This window comes from Lampetra planeri, chromosome 48 (assembly GCF_965212315.1).
Source record: "Lampetra planeri chromosome 48, kcLamPlan1.2.h2, whole genome shotgun sequence".
In the NCBI taxonomy this organism is placed as follows: domain Eukaryota; kingdom Metazoa; phylum Chordata; class Hyperoartia; order Petromyzontiformes; family Petromyzontidae; genus Lampetra; species Lampetra planeri.
Window position 1 is genome coordinate 3,991,962 of NC_136154.1, and position 20,036 is coordinate 4,011,997.

The 20,036-nt window shown below is 51.0% G+C and overlaps 1 protein-coding gene across 1 annotated transcript in view; it reads right to left on the reverse strand.

Annotated features, from left to right (window-relative positions):
- LOC144733872 (IgGFc-binding protein-like) overlaps window positions 1-20,036 on the reverse strand; it is a 59,372-nt gene that overhangs the window by 26,301 nt on the left and 13,035 nt on the right. The window contains exons 6-20 of the mRNA XM_078615879.1: window positions 19,184-19,346; window positions 18,076-18,211; window positions 13,772-13,939; window positions 11,361-11,401; window positions 10,576-10,661; window positions 9,166-9,439; window positions 7,992-8,233; window positions 7,177-7,294; window positions 6,575-6,758; window positions 5,365-5,651; window positions 4,557-4,762; window positions 3,755-3,905; window positions 3,084-3,175; window positions 1,691-1,828; window positions 235-536 (exon numbers count right to left, since the gene is read on the reverse strand). Of these exons, the coding sequence (XP_078472005.1) occupies window positions 235-536; window positions 1,691-1,828; window positions 3,084-3,175; window positions 3,755-3,905; window positions 4,557-4,762; window positions 5,365-5,651; window positions 6,575-6,758; window positions 7,177-7,294; window positions 7,992-8,233; window positions 9,166-9,439; window positions 10,576-10,661; window positions 11,361-11,401; window positions 13,772-13,939; window positions 18,076-18,211; window positions 19,184-19,346 (2,588 nt within the window). The remainder of the gene's footprint in view (window positions 1-234; window positions 537-1,690; window positions 1,829-3,083; window positions 3,176-3,754; window positions 3,906-4,556; window positions 4,763-5,364; window positions 5,652-6,574; window positions 6,759-7,176; window positions 7,295-7,991; window positions 8,234-9,165; window positions 9,440-10,575; window positions 10,662-11,360; window positions 11,402-13,771; window positions 13,940-18,075; window positions 18,212-19,183; window positions 19,347-20,036) is intronic.

The following is a 20,036-nucleotide window of genomic DNA, read 5'->3' on the forward strand; positions in this document are numbered from 1 at the left end:
AAATATAGGTCCTGTTGGAATTTCCCAAACCTCTCCTGTAGCAGATGGACAGAAAGTATGGCATCTGTGCAGGACCGCCCTGTCCTGAAACCACACTGGGGCTCCGTAAGCCTCTCCTCAGCGTGCCTGGCAAGACGATGAGGAATAATCCTTGCCAGGACCTTTCCGAGCACACTGAGGAGGGAGAAGCCCCTGTAGTTACAGACGCACAAACATCCACATACACACACTTACGTCTCAGAAGAGCCGGGCTCCGTAATCTTCCAGCTGTTGCCGAAGTCGGTGGCCAACGCAGCACGGTTGCCGTCCCTCATCACAAAATCGTCGCTGGGGTCTCCATTCATGTTGGAGCAGAGGCCACACAGGGCCCCGGCGAAGGAGGCAGGGAGGCGCGCCACGGCGTGGTGGTGCCCGTCATACAGAACCTCGAGCTCGAAGTCACTCCGCAGGCGCATGAAGTTCCCTGAGCGAATCACGGAGAACTCCGCGCTCCCATTGGAGTAGTAGTACGGAACGTTGATCTCCACTCCATCCAGCTGTGGTAAAGTTGGGGGAAGGAGGTTGTTTATCGGTGCTGCTACATATAGCAAATGCTGCTGACAGGTATGTTCTACCCTGTCTATAGCCGTTCTCTACGCAGAGCTGGGACCAGAGTAAAGAACGTTATCTCGTGATTCATCACACGTTTTGCAGCCTACCATGGCGTATGTATGGTCCTAAATGTCACGTGGAAAATGAATGGTAAGATCATTAACTCTCGCTGATCACTCCCACTGCTAAAGCCAATCGGCTGCTAAGACGACAACCACCATGCAATGTGGCCAACATAATGTTATCACTCCCTGTGCTGCAGTGGCAGAATGTTTATGTTATTAATGCTGATTGGTTTTATTTTTCATGGTCTTTTTTTATTGAACCCGCAACACAAACACAACAAAGGTTATACAAATGTACGGACGAAAGCTAAAAAGTTAAAACGTTGATTGTTGATGTTACGTACCTGTCATCCTGTACGGTTTAACTCGTATTCTTGTACAGGGAAATCGAGTTTTCAGGTCCATACCGTGTATAGACGTTACAATGCAGGCACATTTTTTGTCTATTTGTTTGTGTTTCTCCCTTGTGATGGGACTTTGCAGCATGAACGTTTAGGTAAAAAATTAAAATTAATAACCTGAAGACTTGTGTCGCCTCCGAAATGTCGTGGTTTTTATTTTATTTTACTTTTATTAATTTAAATTTAAAATTTTTACCTACGTGACTTTACGGAAAAAAACCTAAGAATATGAATACTTGCAGTCACGAAAGCTTCAAATCTAGAATGAACGTTTAGATTTATAAGGGGCACCTGGTGACCAATAAGGTCTGAATTGGTCTGTAATAAGAGAGGGCACTGATAAGGGGTTGACAGGTGTGATGTTATCATTGTTCATTTTGTCGTGAACTATGTAAGTCTTAAATGCTCGAGAGATATCTCCTCACATTACGAACTCCCGATGTTGTAAATCCTTTGATTACTCGGAGTGGCGACAAGCCTTTTTTTCCCCGCCTTAGGCTACCGTCGGCCATTTCTGTAACTCTGGCCGCAGATCGCCCCCCCCCCCAAACGTGCTCAAAACTCGTCGCAGCTCGTAAACTAAGCAGGGGGCTGGGGCCTGACCAGCACTGGTAGGTGGGGCCCTGCACTCACGTAGACTCTCCAGCCGAGGCCGAAGTGCACGCTGTGGTCGTAGATGTTGACGAAGACGTCACGGGTGTAAGCGATGGACCAGCTTCCGGAGATGAACTCGTTCTTCACCAGCACGTTCCAGCCGGCTCCAGAGCATGGCTGTATGTGTGCGCGTGCGTGCACACACACACACACGAACACATAGGGCAGTGTTAATTTGGTAAACATTCGTCTTTAATTGCATTTGGGAGTCTTAGTCTAGTCGAAGCCGACTTGTGGAGTTTTGGTTAAGCATTTATTTGTATTTCACTTCGTCATTGTCGGAGTTGAGTCGACTAGAGGCAGTCAAATATTACCCGTTGGCCTTGTGGCTGCATTTGCGGGCATTAACGCCACGCTGCTGCCCGCTGCATGTACTTAATTCCGTGCTCTTATAACCTGAAATGAATGGCGAAGTTGAACCAATTTACGACCTGGGCCCTCACTCTTTAGGCCCCACCCATTGCTGATTAGTCCCAGATTGTCGAATACGCTTTTGGCCCCCGCCTTTCCTTTTTATGGCCCCGCCTCTTTCTGTTTATGACTCGCCTCCCCTCATTGCGTGGTCTATAGGGAGGGGGAGCTCTCTGTAGAATGGGGCAAACGCTGTCGGCAAGTGGGGATGATGTAACCAAGCATCAGGCATACCCGGCCACCACAGTCGGTGCTGATGTTTTTTTTATATATACGTGTGCACACGCAGCAGACACTAATGTAAGGCTAAGTTTAGCTCGGGGAGGCCCAGCATCGCTTCGGACATCGCTTTGCCACCTATGCTGTGCAGGCTCGCAATTAAAGAGAAAAAGTTAAGGGGTGAGAAATTAAGAAGTGAGAGGAAGAATCAAGGTGGTACAAATCACAGAGATGAGAGAGAAAAGGCGAGTGTGATTTGGGCATGTGGAAAGATAACAGAAACATTGTGGGTCAGAAGGTGCAGGTGATGCAAGTCTAAGGAAAGAGATCAAGAGGAAGGCAGAAGAAGAGGTGGGGGGAGGGGATGTCGTGCGATTGGTCCATGGTGGCCCAAGGAGCGGAAAGAGAGATGGCGCAGGAGAGGGCAGCATGGAGAAGGTTGGCAAGAACAACGGAACACCCCACATGAGTGGGACAAATGTGTGGAAGAAGAAGTTAAGGGGAATCGTGTTGACTGTGGTCGACAACGGGATTGGGCTGGGCACATCACAGGCAATGAGTTGTTGATGAGCACGATGGGGAGAACGCGCCCGGGAGTGAGAGAGAGAGGTCACATCCACTACGGAGACGGGGCTGTGTAAAAATCGGGGCGCTATCTGCAGGACCAATGGGAGATGGCGGCGGCGGCTTGGAGAGGCTCCTTCATCCAATGGCGGATAGATCATGGGTGAGGCTCGCGCACCTGTGTGAGGGCATAGGTGTAGGTGCCCATGAAGTCGAAGGTGCGGCCGTCGAACGTGACATAGTGCGGGTCGCCCCAGGCGGTGCACTCCACTATAGCCACAACAATAGCAGCAGAAGCAGCAACAACAACAGCAAAAACAACAGCAGCAGAAAGATTAATACGAATGAAGCAACCACATTAACAACATCATCAATAACAACAAGCAATGCAAACCTTTTCCTGTTGTTCAATCTATTTGCACAAAACTGGGGGTGGCAGTGGTGGCTTTGGTTATACACATGGCCGCCTGTGATCCAGCACTGTAGAGGCAGCAGCCGCAGCAGTGAGGGCTGGTGGATCACCGCACAATTGTTGTGAAACTCCCTTCCCATGGGCATCGAGGTGGTGCCACGCCCAAAGCCTCCCAGGAGAGGGCAGTACACTCCCCGTGCGTGGGTGCAGAGGAGGAGACTTACCCTTGCTCTGCCAGATAGAAGGCGGACATAGCAGAGTGTGGGCTGATCTCCACCTGCTCCATACCCCCTTCTCATGTACTAATTGCCATCTGTTTGCCATATGTGCAGGGATATAGTGTTGCCCCCTTGCATCAGCGAGGGGACGACAACTTGGTGTGTCTCTGTTGGATAGGCACATCGATGATTGTCTTCGGCGACAACGCAGGAACTCACGGCTCTTGCGGTGGCACCCGTGCACCCCCTTGCTGTCTGTGCCACAGAAGTTGAAGGTGAGGTCGCAGGAGTTCGACTGGCACTGGATGTTGTCGGGGGAAGCACACGTGCACTGCACGGCACACCCGGGTTGCCAGAACGCCTCGTTCAGCTGTGCAGGGGCGAGTGGGCGGAGGGGAGCGGAGAGGGTAGATGGTCTCATCACATGTGGGGCAAAAAGAGCGGTCCTACATACCACCATCCCGAAGGCTAACCCTACACTCAATTCTAACTGCTGAACCCTAATCCCGAGCACTAACGTCGAATCTTATTCCCTAATCCTAAGTAGACATCCAAAACCATAATTCTTAACCCGAACCCCAGTAATCTAACTTTAAACACTAACCCATGAACCATAATCCCTAATGCTCACCTCAAAACTCTCACCATAAACCCCTAACCCTCATTGCTAACCAATGAACCTCAATCCTAACCCCTGAACCAGAGGTAGGGAACCTAGGGGGCCCGTGACCTCATTCACGTGGCCCATGATCACATGAGGCCGGCCGCTTCAAAAACAGACCCACAAGCAGAATCCATCGTCGGGGCGGACGAGTGCGGTTGGTAGTTGAGCCTCCCAGGCACGTGGTCTCTCTTGGAGGCGAGTGCGAGTGAAGCGGCGGCGGTGGCAACCACTCACCTTGTAGTAGCGGCCGTCCGTGTACCAGTTGAGCCTCCCAGACACGTGGCTTGTCTTGGCAGTGAGTGCAGGAGTGTGGCAGTCCGGGGTGGGAGGGAAGTGGAGTCGGTAGCGACCACTCACCTTGTAGTAGCGGCCATTTGTGTCCCGGCACCCGCACTGGCCCGACTGCACGCATTGGACGCCATCCCATAGCTGGGCACTGTCAGCGCACTCGCAGCCCTCCACGCAGGGGTCCGCACACTGAGCCGGGGCCGTGGGGTCGTAGCACGTGGCCGGACACGCGGCGGCGCACGAGCTGAACCGCGTGCCCGCGCCACAGCTCGTTGCTGCGAAAGAGACAAAGATCCCCCGCATACCCTTAACATTCTGTTGGGGCAAGTGCTGTGAGTGGTGCCTATGAAGGCCGGCCATCTTGGCGCACGTGGGGGTGGATGGTCAGCCCCACGGCTCGCCGCTACCCCCATGGTGTAGTAGGCCTTTTAACAAAGATCTCCCACGTTCCCGAAGTGGATCGTGAATGAAAGGATGCATCGGTTACGCGAGAAGCAGCGCATAATTAACATGACCAGTTACGTGTGCTCATTTTACTTTCATAGCAACTGCGGCTGTGATTTCAAGAATTTCGTCAACATTCAGACTAGTGGTGCTGGCTATCTTGGAGTGGCTTTGATCGTGTCACTATGGTTCTCTGCGGTGAGTCACGAGGTCTTTAAGAACAAGCGGCACTGATATCGCTACTACTACTACGATTACTCCGCCTCTCCAAAATAAAATTAACGTTGAACCGCTTGCGCGTCCCGTGAACGGTGACAGCCCACCCACTGCGCCACAGCATGGAGACGTTTTAGAATGGGAGAAGGGGGTTAGATGAGTGTTGGGATTTAGATAGCAGTCGGAAAGTCCATCCACCACCACCCGCCAAAGTTACCGCAGCCGGTGCCGTTCCTCCATGGGTCGGCGAAGGTGAACCCGGCCGCATTGCAGGCCGCCACATACGCCTCCAGCGACCGGCACAGCACTGACACATCCAGACCCGACAGCACCATGTCGAAGACACAGTCGGTGAAGTATGGCGCGGGGTCAACGGTCGCGAAGCACGCGGCCAGTGTGCCATTTACGTCTTGTAGCCGCCCACAGTTCTGGGGGCTGGATGCGATCGCCGACTTGCCGGGGTGCAGGATAATGCCGGACGAGGCTCCCGTGTCACTGCTCCCACTGTGGGGGCACGGTTCACGAAAGGAAGGAATTGCAATGTGGGCACGTGGCGCTTGTTGAAATTCCACCGCAGCTCACTGTACATACTACGTGTGTGCGTTGAACTTATTTGGCACCGTACACAGCCAACTGCGCGAATCGGAGTTGTGGGGGGGGGGGGGAACCAACTTAACATAACCATGGGAAGCAGTTATAAATTAATGAGTTTTAAATCTTGATTACGAGTCAAAAGTGCATCATAGCTCCCAGTGGTTTCCTAATATCGGAAGGGAAGTGCGTTCCAGACAGCTGCAGAAGCGCATCTGAAAGCGCCGTGTGATGCGGTGGCCATTTTGTTCGACAACCAGCCAAAAGCCACTACTGATCCCAACCTTCGAGTTGCTATCCACCAGCTCCACCACAGTGTGCACATATGTGTGTGCACATATGTGCGCGTGTGCGTCGTAGTGTTTGGGGAGTGGTGGCGCATAGGTTACCACACTCCGCTAAAAACCCGGCAGAGACCCGAGCTCCAATTCTTTCCCACTCGCGTCGACCACCAACACGGGTAACGATGACCTTTCCTGGTCCTGGGCCTCTGCTAGGTCGACTCAGTCTCAAGTGAGTACCTGGCGCAGTGTGTAAACATCGCCACTCGGGATACAGCCGCTTAAGGCTTTCCAGCCCGTTTAGGCTCTGCAGCCCGTTTAGGTTATCCAGCCCGTTAAGGCTACACAGCATCGTTTAGGCTATACAGCCTGTTAAGGCTATCCAGCCCATTAAAGCTACATAGCCCCGTTTCGGCTATACAGCCCATTAAGACTATACAGCTGTTTAAGCTACACAGCCCATTTAGACTATGCAGTCTGTTAAAGCTATACAGCCCGTTTGGGCTATGTAGCCAGTTAAGGAGACAATTCTCTTTGTGAGCCTCTACTCGGCACCTCTCTGCGTTCTTCCTCTCGGGAACCTCCCAACTGTTGCCGAACGTGGCCGCGTCAGGAGCCTGGGAGTGATCGGGCATTGCGAAGTCGTCGCTCTGGTCACCGTTCCACACCCCGCACACGCCACACGTGCCGTTCCTGTACACATCGTAATTCAGCAGAGACACCACCACCCTGCTCCAACCTATGGGTGGTGGTGGGGGGGGAGACAGAGGGACAAACCGCGTCATGCCATATTTCACAGGGGTTTTAATTTTCCATAAAAATCCTTCCGAATAACAAAAGCTCACGCACCAAGTCACACCCGGAAACCAGACCGACTCCGTTCAAATGCGGGGTCATGTCGGAAGTTGCGTCATAAAAATAAAGTTTCTGCATCGTAAATCGATCCATGGTGGCATCATACAAACGTCTAAAACACGGATCATCGTAAGTTGGATCATGGTAAACCCGGCGACCGCCTGTCCATTCCCGGTCTCGCGAAACGACGTTGATCAAAACCGATGTCGGGACGAGGACTCTCCCTGCAGTAGACACGACCATGGCCCATACCTCCTCCTCCCCCCCTCCTCCCTCCCTCATCCCGTTCACCTTCCCCTCACCATCGTATTCGACGCTGAAGAAGACGTCGGTGGTGAGACGCGCGTAGCCCCCGGAGCCAGTGATGCGGAACCTCTCCCCGGGCTCGTAGTACGGCAGGTTGATGGCTTGCCCGTCCAGCTGTGACGTGAACATGGTGGCACAGGAGTGAGGATCAGTGAAAATGCAGCAGCAGTGTTTATGGAAGCACAGTCGGTGCTCGCTTTAAGCAGCCTCAGCATCTCAAGGTTGAGCGGAAGGGTGGCAGTCTTCACGCAGACCCACCCTGTCATCAAGCGAGGAATCACGGCGAAAAATGCCTTCAATTCGGCGACTGAATGCTGACCATCAATCTCCCTCTCAGGTCTCCAGAGCAACAACAACAACAGCAGCAACACGAGGCCATGCCAGTAGCCCCTATTCAGGGCCAACGAATGACAGCGTGGCCAGATGGGCCCTGGCTGGCACGACAGTGGAATAGAAACCTCTAATTTGCGGTGAGCAATCGAACAGTCCACGTGGCCACACGCAGTGCTTTCCTGCTATTGCTGGAGGAACCTCGAAGAGGGGGTGGGGGGTTTAATCTCCTGGCTCTGCCAAATGGGGTTTGGCTGTGAGATGTCATTAGCACCTGTCCCCCCGAGGCCTCCAATACAAATTGGTATTGATCTTTACAAATCGTTTTTGTTTGTAAATAAGTGCAGTAGCCGCCAGTTCATGGTACCTACCCAGAGCCCTCCCGGTGGCCAATGTGGCAGCTGCAAGTGCCATGAGGGTATCAGCTCGGGGCACCGCCGATTAGCACGGTTGAAATGAGCTTTCACTTCCTCGCACTCACCCAGACGGCGCCGCTCTTCAGGAAGGAGATGGTGTAGCCGTAGATCTCGGTGTGCACCTCCCGCGTCCACGCCACGTCCGCGCGGCCCCGGTGCTCGTTCTTGGCGAGCACTCGCCACGGCGTTGGCTGCTGCTGCCCGCCCAGGCAGTTGGACGCCAACACGAAGGTGTGGGTGCCCATGTAGTTGAAGAGCCGCCCGTCAAACGAGCTGTAGTGGGGGTCGCCGACGGCGTAGCACTCGGCTGTGGGGAGGGAGTGCCAGAGACTTTTTTGCAAAACATCGTCGCAACCCTTCAACACGACTCATCCACTCCTCAAAGAACGATCATACAAAATACAGGTTCAGGTAAAATCTTTTAAAATAATGTTTAAGATTCTGTGCCTAAAATGTCACGAAAAGTTTTCAATTAAAAAAAGGAAGACGTTTTAAAGTGTACAGGGCTGCTGTGAAATGCTCATAAAATGGTTTTCAATGAAATATTTGACAAGTGTAAATTCTGCTTAAAGGTTATTGAACTCATAATTTATTATAAATGTGTTAGTTGTGTTGTACAGTCTAGTACAGGTACTGTAAATATACCTAGTTTTATGTACATGAAAAATACGTATTTTTTTGGCTAGGCAACATTCTCCTAAGTTACGGTCCCTATCCCTACCTTGCTCCATTGTTTATTGCGTTGCACAGGCAATGTTTACACTCGTAGGTCCCTATCTCCCCCCCATGAACATAGAGTAGTATTCCTATGGGGGAAAAGGTCCCTGTTAATCAGAGGTGTGGACTCGAGTCATGTGACTTGGACTCGAGTCAGACTCGAGTCATGAATTTGATGACTTGCGACTCGACTTGGACTTGCATAACAATGACTTTGTCCCACCTATGAGATGTGGACTCGAGTCATGTGACTTGGACTCGAGTCAGACTCGAGTCATGAATTTGATGACTTGCGACTCGACTTGGACTTGCATAACAATGACTTTGTCCCACCTATGCCTGTTATACACCGTCTCGTTATAAGTCACAACTTTCCGGTCCTTAATAACCCTCAATGTATATCGGGGACCCCCTATATGTACATTATGTATGTACATTCTGCCGTTTGACACCACTGCCACTTGAGCGATTGGGCCGATTGACACCACTGCAACTTGAGCGATTGGGCGCGGCGACGCTCACCGTAGACCTTTTTGCGCAGCGTGAACACCCAGTCCTTGCGGCCATGTGCGTTGCTTTTCGTGACGATGGAGCCATTGACGACCATCATGGCGGCGCCCTCATCCACGGTGACGTAGAGCGGAACACCGCCGGCGAATATGTAGGGCGGCGTGGTGAAGCGGACCGCCGTGCCGTTGGGCAGCAGTGTGACCGTGGTGCCGTCCATGCGGTACACCTCCCGCCCACTGCGCAGCTCCCAGAAGCGGAAGTACCTTGAGATGGTAGGCAGGACGATCTGGTGGGGGTGTGGCCAAGGGAGAGGGTGGAGCTGAGTGAGCAGGGCGTCATCGTCTTCTTGTCATATGGCTGCTAATGTAAACACAGAGACTTAAATTTCACATTCGGGTGGACAAGCGATGGATAACAACCACGTCTGGAGCATTGGAGTGGCATTGCTGTGATGTCTACCTTCGTATTTGTGGATCGGGGCATTGCGTCGTTATATGTTGTACGGTCTGTTCTGGGGTAGTGATAGGAGGAGTGATGGGGTCGTGATAGGGATAGTGATAGTTTTCTTCTTCCATACGAGCTGCTGATTTAGATGTAAAGCTACAACTACAATGTCACATCCAGGTGGTCAAGCGACAGACAACCACATCAGGAGCAGTAGCGGAATAGTTGTCTAATGCGAGCGTAAGCGAGGGTTCGCCGCTCAGTTCTGGGCCAATCGGACGGCCCGGAGTATTGGGGGCGGGGCCCAGTAAGGTGGGCATATGGGAAGGTCCGCCGCCCACCTCTGGTCCAATCGGATGCCCGGATGATCAGGGGCGGAGCCTAGGGGCGGAGCCGGGGGAGGCGCTAAGTGAAGGGCGTGATCTGGAAGGTTCGGAAAGGGCGTGGTGGAAGGTGGAGACGGGATGACGAGTGAGGGGAATAAAAGGGGGATCTGGAAGAGGCTCGGGGCAGTTGGCATAGACTCGAAGTGGGACCACGTCGAGCCATCGGCCACGTGGCTGGAGACGGCTCCAAGCACACTGTCAGCCAATGGTGTGCGGAAGTGCAACTGACGGAAAGAGCACGCAGGGCGTGCCAGTGGAACAGCCGGTCCACAGTCGGGACCGGCGGAGTGTGAGCGGCATAACAAGACTAAAGACAGAGACGGAGACCAAGCTGTGTGTCGTCAACGTCTTTTATTACAGTTGTATCATCATCATCACCACTGTGATGTCTCCTTCTTTGAATTCGTGGATCAGGGCATTGGGCCATCACACGTTGTATGGTCTCTGTTCTGGATGATCACGGTCGCACCACGACTACCGGAGAGTTAAACATTTTCCATTTGTGCATCTTCAAGTATGCTATGGTTTATGCAGAGTGGACCTTGAACTGAGTGGGACAAACGCGTGTGATAAAGAAGAAGAAATTGGCCACCTCGTCGCTGAAGGTGATCGTCCACTCGATGGGGAAGTCGCTGGTGGTGATGCTGTCGTAGGAGAATGCGATGGGTCCGCCGGTGCCTAGAGTGGACATGGTACACGCGACACGCGACACACCACGACATTAGTGGTCCCCATAGATTCGTCACACAGAGACGCAGTGACTGATCACACAGAGACCCACAGAATCGTCACACAGAGACCCATAGACTCATCACACAGAGACCTATATACAGTACACATCACATAGAGACCCACAGACTCGTCACACAGAGGCCCATAGACTCATTACTCAGAGACCCATAGACTCGTGTGCCACCGTGCTGGAGTCGCGATGTTCACACACCCCACCAGGTACCATCACAAATCATAGCTCAGTAAAGTAGCAGCCAAATACTCTTAAACGCATGATTCTAAATGTGGAAGAAAAAACCAGAGGACCGGGAGAAAAATCCACGTGACCACGTGGAGAACATGCAATCTCCAAATATACAGCAGGCGTCACAGGTTGGTATTGAACCCACGATCTCCTGTATACCAGCCGAGATAGTTACTGTATCATTCCACAGTAACACCGTTGCATACCCTCTGTTATTTGACCCGCCATCTTACTACGTGGCATTGCGTATTGATAGTACCTCGTATCTCGTCAAACTTTCCAGGCACTTTCAAGGAGAGCATCTCTCGCGTTAAACGAGGCCTCCCTATTTACGCATATTCATGATGTAATATGAATGTGAATGAACGTGCGTGCAGGGCTGAGCAATGTGATTGGCTCACCTTCAACGACGACATTGACGCAGCGCAGCTCGGTCTCCTGGCTGCTCGCGCACGGCACACATGGGTGAATAACGCACGGGTGAGTGACGCGTGCAGGCGAGTGATGCCCGAGTAAGTAACGCGCACGGGTGAGTAATGCGGCCCACACTACCATCTCAACCTTCCTTTTTCCTCGTCCCAGGACTTGCAATCCCATAAACAAACAAAAAAACACCGACCTAAAGCAACACACCTCTTGACCTGCTTTATGTACCTATGTTAAATTTATTTGTCACTGTATGTAGCCAACCGCGCTAATCGGAGGTGCGGGGGAAGTACAACAAACTAAACTTAACAACAAGCAGTTCTAAAGAAATACATTTATCAAGATAGATGATTTAAAATTGCATAGCTTCAGTGGCTTCCTAATATTGAAAGAGAATTGAGAGCAAATAAACATGTCCAAACTCTTGATAATGATAAGGGCCGATGTCTCATGAGGATTATGATAATAAAATCAGATATTTATTCAATGAAGGTAACTACCTTAAAATTAAATGAGACCCAACCAATGCCTTTGATTGTAAGACTACTGCAATCATTGCCACGTCGTCAATTCCCAAGGAAGAGCAATACCTGATCAAATTAAGGGCGTCAAAACCATCAAGACCTCATGGATTGCCAATAATTCACAAACCTGATGTCCCATAAAGTCCCATAGTACAATAGGCCCTGCCACATTCAAATGAGCACAATATGTAACAAACAAATACAGACCTACATCAACAGGGCCTCTTCGCTCATTAAAAACTCAGAATATCTTGAAAATAGAATTAAATATATTTAGCTTAACCCTAATGATATTCTGGTAAGTTTCAATGTGACTTCTCTGTTCATGAGGGTTCCGCTGAACGAGTAAATTAAGTTACTCGATCCTCTGGTAACAAGCACAGGTTTACCCAACGGTATTCCACGACTAGCTCAGAACTGTCTAAAGAACATCTATTTTTTGTGGAAAGGTGATTTCTCATAACGAAAGAAAGGAGCAGCAATGGGCTCTCCTTTGTCTAATGCCATTGCGAATCTGTACATGGAAGACTTTGACGCAAAAGGAATAGCTTGGACCCGATTTGAAATCGCTAGAACTACCCATAAATGAAACTCTTACCACGTGAAAGGGCGGGGCATAGAGTTTCAAATGATTACCGCACAAATAGCCCCTAGCCTCAGTCATTTGCAAGATGGTGACCATGCAACATAAGGCGTTTTGCGTTTTGCAGTTCAGCAAGACTGAATCCATAGTTCAGGTGCAGCGTGCGTTCAACGGCGTTTTGGCATTGATCCGCCAATGTCAAAGAGTATGGTGGCACAAAAGACCGTGTTTTTGTGCCACCATTAGCGACTAATCTGGATGATCTCAAAAACAGAATCACGACAACGGTGACTTCAGTGGAAGACACTTTGAGAGGCGTTTGGGACAAATTTAACTATCGTCTCGATGTTGTCCGTATAGCAGGTAGAGGGCACACAGAGCATTTATAAAATGGTTAGTAAATCTTTATAACTCATTAAACCGTTTGTAACTTTTAGTGTAATTGTAACATGTTGCCATCGTGAAATATACTGCTTTGAAATTGGGTTCATATTTGTCAAACACCCTGGAAATGTGGATGACACATTGGTGGTCTGGTCACATGGTAAAGATACACAATGCATTTTTAAATCATCTCAACTCGCAAAATCCATCCAGTCCACCATGGAAGTGGAGGTGGATAACAATCTCCCATTTCTGGATATTCTGCTCAGGCGCGGCCGAAACAGTAAAATAACACAGCATTTGTCGAAAAAAAATGCACCCTGACGCCTATCTGAATGTGGAGTCACACCATCACCCCACACAGAAATTATCTCTCATCAAGTCGCTCATACATCGGGCTGGGAATGTGTCAGATGGTAAAAGTCTGAGGAGTGAGATTAAAGATGTTAAAGAAGCGCTGCAATTGAACGGTTACAATGATGCACAAATCAACAGGGCACTGAATGCCAACACCAAATCAAATAGCACAAGTGTTGAAATTGACTGAGCAATTAAAACTATTAAAATACCGTAAATTTCGGGAGTAACTGGAAAACTAGCCAGAATTTTTGAAAAAACAAAACGTCCGAGTGAGATTTGGCATGGTACATAAAATAAAAATATCTGGTACTAAAGATGTATTACCAAAGCTATCAACAGAAGGTGTGTACCGGATTAATTGCTCCTGTGGAAAATGCTACGTTGGTCAGACGGGACGAATGTTCAGCATGAGAGTAAAAGAACACCATAGGCATACGAAATAGTCCCAGATACAACTCGGCAGTTGAAGAAAACACGTGTGCCAAGAAAGTCATTCAAATGCCCCCCCCACTCCTTGTCTGCCGGCTCTACTGACGCGTTGCTGTCGGAGGCGTAGAAGCAGATCTGGTGGCTCTGCACGTCTTTCCGTCCCGGTGTCCAGCTCAGCGTCGTGTGGAAGAGCTTCGAGTTTCCGGCGTCGGCCTCCAGGGCACCCTTCTGCACCCCGACAGGCGCGATGGTTCCGAGCCGCACGATCGTCACACTGTGCGGACAGACACGCACAGACATGCATGGACACACAAACACAGGGACACACGTGAAAGACACACACGGATACGCGCGGCACAACAACAATTGGCAGTGACGTCACCACGACGCTTGTGCCAGGCTATGTGCACGTAGAAGCCACGTGATGTGTCGAACGCCCGTTGGCAGGAGGTCACGGGGCAGACCCAGGTGCCACGGATCGACTGACTGTGATGACTGGCTGATGTACCACCTGTGCCCCCTACTGTGCCAACTTGCTGTGCTTTAGCCACCCGGCGCTCCACTCGTTGTTGTGAGCATTGCTCCTCCGCCCTCTGTTATTGTTGGAGGGCGATTGCCTCCAGCTGCCGAGTAGCGTCCTTCACGAGCCTCCTCCACAGAGGCCGATCCTGACACTGCTGGTACCAGTCATCGGTAAGTCCACTCAGCTCCACATCCTTCTGTACCACATCATTCCATCTCTTCAATAGACCGTGCCGCGCCCGTTAAGCCCCCTCTTTCCGGCTGAACTAAAGCTGTTTAGGAATGCGGTGACTGGGCATGCGGGCTACATGACCCAGCCAACGCAGCCTTGCCTGCTGGAGGAGCTCACCGATGGGACTTTGTCCAGATATTTCAAGAATATGTGAGCTCCTCACACAATCCAGCCTGGTTATACGCAGGATGGATCGTAGGCAAGCCAGTCTAAATGTTTCTAACTGGAGTAGATGTTCAATTAAGGGGGTCCACCTATCGCAAGCGTAGCGAAGGGAGGGAATGACCATAGCCGAGAAGACCTAAACCTTCAAGCGGAGCGACAGACCAGGTAGCTTCCACACAGCGTTATGCAACCGATGAAAAGATAATGCCACTGGACTGATTCGGAGCGAGACCTCTGCTATCAAATCGGAGCCGGTCATGAGCATACTGCCCAGGTAAGGGAAACTCTCCACTCTCTCCACAACTGCCCAATCACCAATTGGGAGTTGTGGGGGTGGAGTGTCCGATGGTACACAATACCCAGGCAGGTGCTTAGTTTCGGTGGGGCTGATGGTGAGGCCCCACCTGTTAGTGACACGCTCCAGATTCAGCAGCAGCACCTCCAACTTTTCCTCTAAGTGAGCGGCAATTACCAGATCACCAGCATACATAACGTGGTTGACCAATAGGGAGCCATCCTTTGACCGTACCCGGGCATCAATCAGCCTCCCATTGTATCTGTACCAGATAGAAATTCCTCCGCTAGAGCCATAGAAGGCTTCATGAACTACGTGGTCAAAAAATATGTTAAACAACGTGGGAGCCAGAAGACATCCCTGTCGCATCCCAAGGTGAATAGGGAAAGGCTCTGACTTTTAGCCATGGAGTTTTACCTGGGCCCGCTCACCATCATGAAGGTCCTTAATGATCGTGAGCAGAGGGTCAGGGACTCCGAAAGCATGAAGAATAACCCAGAGCCCAGGTCAACTGATTGTATCATAGGCCTTGACCAGGTCAAAAACGCAGAGATGTAGGTATTGTTGAAATCCCTACACCTCTGCTGTAGCAGACGGACAGAAAATATGGCATCTGTTCAGGACCGCCCTTTCCTGAAACTGCATTGGGGCTCTGCCAGCCTCTCCTTAGTGTGCCTGGCAAGGTGATGTTGAATAATCCTTGCCAGGACCTTTTAAGGCACATTGAGGAGTGAGATGCCCCTGTAGTTGTTACAGTCTGTGCGGTCCCCCTTCTTAAAGAGGGGGACTACCAGGGCATCCTTCCAATCCTGCGGAACCTGTTCAGTGATCCAGACTGTTGTTATGATGTCTTGTAGGGCAGTCTCTGCACAAACGCCACCCTACCTCAGCATTTTGCTTGGGAGATCATCTGCCGGGTGCCTTTCCTGGCCTCAGACTCTGGATCGCCTTTAGTACTTTCTCAACAGATTTCACCTCAGCCAGCCACTCACAGGGGGTGACTTCTTCTTCCAATATTTGAGACACCGTAGCCTCAGCAGGGTCATCCCCACTGTCCCACAATGTTTTCTGCCGAGGGATTTCCCCACCCCCATGACTTCAAAGAAATGCTCAGCAAATCTGCAAACCTGTTCCTGGGGGTCGGAGATTGGATCACCGTTTTTTCTCCTAATGATGGTAATAGGTGTGGTGCTGCAGGTTACTTTTTTGATGGAGTTAAATAGCAATTTGTGATCGAGGGGCATTGAGGCAGACTCCATCTCCTCAGCAACCCGTGACCACCACCCATCCTTGCAGTGCCTCATGGCTCTCCAAACCTCCGAGCGAAGGCTGCGGTAAGCCTCCTCATTCTCTGACGTGGAATGCTGTAGACGATTAGAGTGGGCCTGTCGCTTTTTCCCAGCTAGCCTGAACACCTCCTCTGTCAGCCAGGGTCTCTGAGGAGGTCTTGACCGTGTACCAAAATCAGCCATTGCAGCTGAATGAGCCACAGTACTAAACCTCGCGCACTTCCCCCCAACATCAGGAGGAGGGGGGGACGATGCCAACCCCAGCCCCAAGCGATGATAACATTCTCGCTTGCAACTTTCATCAGCTAGCTGATACCAGGCCACCTTGTGTTTGAATGGGGTCCTGGGTGTACACCCACCACCAGAGTGGAAGAATGGCAGGCACATCTTACAGATGGCAAATCGATGGTCAGTGGGCAGATCAGCTTCACGGTAGGTCCTCGTGTCAAGGACATGGGCCAGCATCCACTGTTCCGTCTATACGTAGTCCAGCAGATGTTCTTCCTTGGACCTGGCATGCATCCATAATATTGTGTGGATGCGCCGATGCCCGGAACAGCGTGTTGGTAATTACAAGCCCATGGGCTGCACAAATATCTAGCAGCCTCCTACCGTTGTTATTGAGCTGATCTGGCCCATGTCTTCCAATCACTCCAGACCAGGTGCCAGCATCACGACCAACTCGGGCATTGAAGTCGCTCAACAGGATGACTCTATCCCGAGGGGCCACTTTAGCTAGCACCTGTGACAGCAGGTCATAGAAGCCATCTGACTCATCGGCCTTGCCTGCATCCCTCCACGGATGTTCATCTTTGGTGGGGGCATAAGTAACCACGACCACTATTCCTCGCCTCCGGTTGATGGGAAGGCGAGCCCAAAGTAGTCGTGGGCTTACTGCTTCCCACACCTCATTGCCACGCTCCCACACCCCCTTAATTTTTTTGTTCAGAAGAAGAGCCACTCCCTGTTGTTTGGTGGTCTCCTGCCCCGAGTAGAGGACAGTTCACCCTTCATGGTGGCAGGAGCCAGAGCCGGTTCACCGAACCTCCTGAATGCCACTGAGATCCAGGCTGTACTGGTCCAGCTCCCAACAGAGGAGCGGCAGCCTCTCCTCCGCAGTGAGCATTCGAACATTCCACGTGGCCACCCTCAGTGGTTTTTTGTTGTTTCTGGAGGAGCTCCGAGGGTAAAGATTCAATCTACTGGCTCCGCCAAATGGGGTTTGGCCAGGAGACGGCATAGATACCTCTCCCCCTGTGGCCTCCGGCACAAGCTTATTCATTAGATATTTAAATGTGGGTTTGTGGTAATTAATTGAAGATGGAGGGGTTACCAGCCCCTCGCACCTGTCCAGAGCCCCCATTTGGCCACTGTGGTGGTTACAAACGCCATTAGGGGAATAACCAATCTAAATTGGGCCCGCCCCCCACGGCACTGCCCACCACAGCATTGCCGTCCGGCACCATGAGGAGGTAGGGGGTTGTTTTTTCCCGATACATACGGACACATGTATCTGAATGTATCAAGCGGTCACCAAGGCGGGTACCACTGAGGTCACCACACTTCACTTACTGATCGTCATCTCTAGGGGGTGGTGAGACATCTCTCGAGGGTAGAGAGAAATCTCTAGGGGGTAGTGCGACATTTTTAGGGGGTAGATTGACATCTCTAGGGGGTAGAGAGAAATCTCTAGAGGGTAGCGAGACATCTTTTGGGGGTAGTGAGACATCTTTACGGGGTAGTGAGACATATCTAGGGGGTAGTTAGTCATCTCTAGGGGGTGGTGAAACATCTCTAGGGGGAAGTGAGACATTTCTAGGGGGCAGTGAGACATCTTTAGTGAGCAGCAAGTTCAATGAGCGTCTCTCCCGGTTGACGATGTCACTGCCGCTCGTTCACTCACTCACCCTGGTGCCGCGTCGCTGGGCAGGGTGATGTCCACCTGCAGATTGAAGGGGAGCCCCTGCGTGGCCTGGAACGTTTGTCCGGCACGGGGGGTTGCTCCCGTGAACAGGGGACCCGAGCACGAGCTTCCTGTCTCGACTGCCAAAGCAAAAAGACGGCGGGGGGTGCGGGTAGACGTTTTACTCGAGCGATTCAGATCAGAATGTTAGAATCTTTATTTCGACTGCAGGAGGAATCCGATGAGCTGTGAAGCTTTTTTCTAACAGATGTCCAGTTAGGGGCACGGGGGTCAGTAAGTTACGACAATAAACAATGCGCAACAACGATAGGAGTACAAAGTATAAAAAGGTGAACAAATAAATGAAGAAATACAAGTTAAACTGAGCTATTTTTATCTTACCAGGTAAAGCCCACTGAGCTATGTAGATCATTTTTCAGAAGCGACCTGGCCACAAATAATAGCTCAACAAAGTGGCATTTCACGTGGAAATTCATAGCAGAAAAATCATCTAAATAATATAGATGCATGTTTCTAAATACGGAGGGAAAACCCAGAGGACCCAGAGAAAAAAATGTACGCGACCACCACGGGGAGAGAGAGAGACCCGCAGACTCCAATTATACAGCAGACGTCAGGTTCTGGATCGAACCTCCGACCTCCTGCATACCAGGCGAGGTAGTTAACATTTACTAGCCACCGGGGTGTAGCATTGGCTTGGTGGGGGCACCGTGACGTCGTACATCATCACGTGCTTTGCCCAAACCACTGCGTTGTTTAATTTGTTTTCCCCAAATCAACGTTGCCGTGAATTGGTGTATTTATATCGAGTTGCACTCTGCTCAGGGGACGGGGGACAAACTGCGTGGAGTTGCCACGAAATAGTTTTTCACAAAACGATCCGATGTCAATGCACCCCTCTCCCACCACCCCGAATGTGACGACTATCAGCAGTTATTATTCTCTGTCTTTTTGTCTTTGCATGAAAGGATCTTTAGTTGCGTTGAAAAGCGTAAATTATCTATTTGGCGTTTGAACATCTTAACACCTCTTTTATTATCATAGAGAGTGGCTTTGCGACGCGCGCGCCTAACAGGCGTGCTGCGACTCACTCTCGAAGAGGACCTGCAGTGGGATGCTGGAGAGTGGGCTGCTGGGGGAGTACGAAGCAGAGTCCATGGTTATGCTATTGCGTGGGAAGTCCTCGATCATCAGCGCCAGGGCCCAGAGGCCGGAGGCGGTCACGGGCACCGTGAACGTGATGGTGCACGTGTCCTGCCACACACACAGCAGCAACAGCCACACAACATGGGGCACATTCATTCATCTGTCCACGTAGTTATCCGTTTGCCGCATAGACTTTCGAGGTCGGGCTCTGTTAGCTATCATACAATGGTACGTCGAAGCCGAGCCAAATGCGGGGCCACCACTGTGTGGGTGTTTTATTTTTTCCCACTGGCTAAGTATAGTGCCGAGCCTGAACCAACCTGTGATGCGCTGCTGGCCTCGCAAGAAGACGTCTAAATCTAGCTTGAGGACAGGCAGGGCCTGGGGGCGGAGCTAATGACACGTACATTGAGTTGTGACGTTATCACGCTTGAATAAGAAGCTAAACAAAATGGCGTCCGAGTGACGTCGGCCCTTTGGGGCGTTGAATAAGTATGTGCGTGAGCGAGTGTTTCTGTGTCTCTGAATGTATGTACGTGGGGAGTGGTAGTGTAGCAGTAAGCATGCTGCGCTCGAACCTGAGTTTGATTCCTGCTCACGGCTAGTACCAGTGATGATTATCTGAACCGGTCCTGGACCTACCCTATGTCGACTCAGCCTCAAATAAATACCTGGTGCGGTGTGTAAACATCGCCACATGGTTAGACAAAGCAGGCCAAGCATGGTGCTGGCAACGCACCCCCTCGTGTGCCGTGCCGAACTTCATAAGTGCTCGCTAACAGCACTCGCTGCTACAGT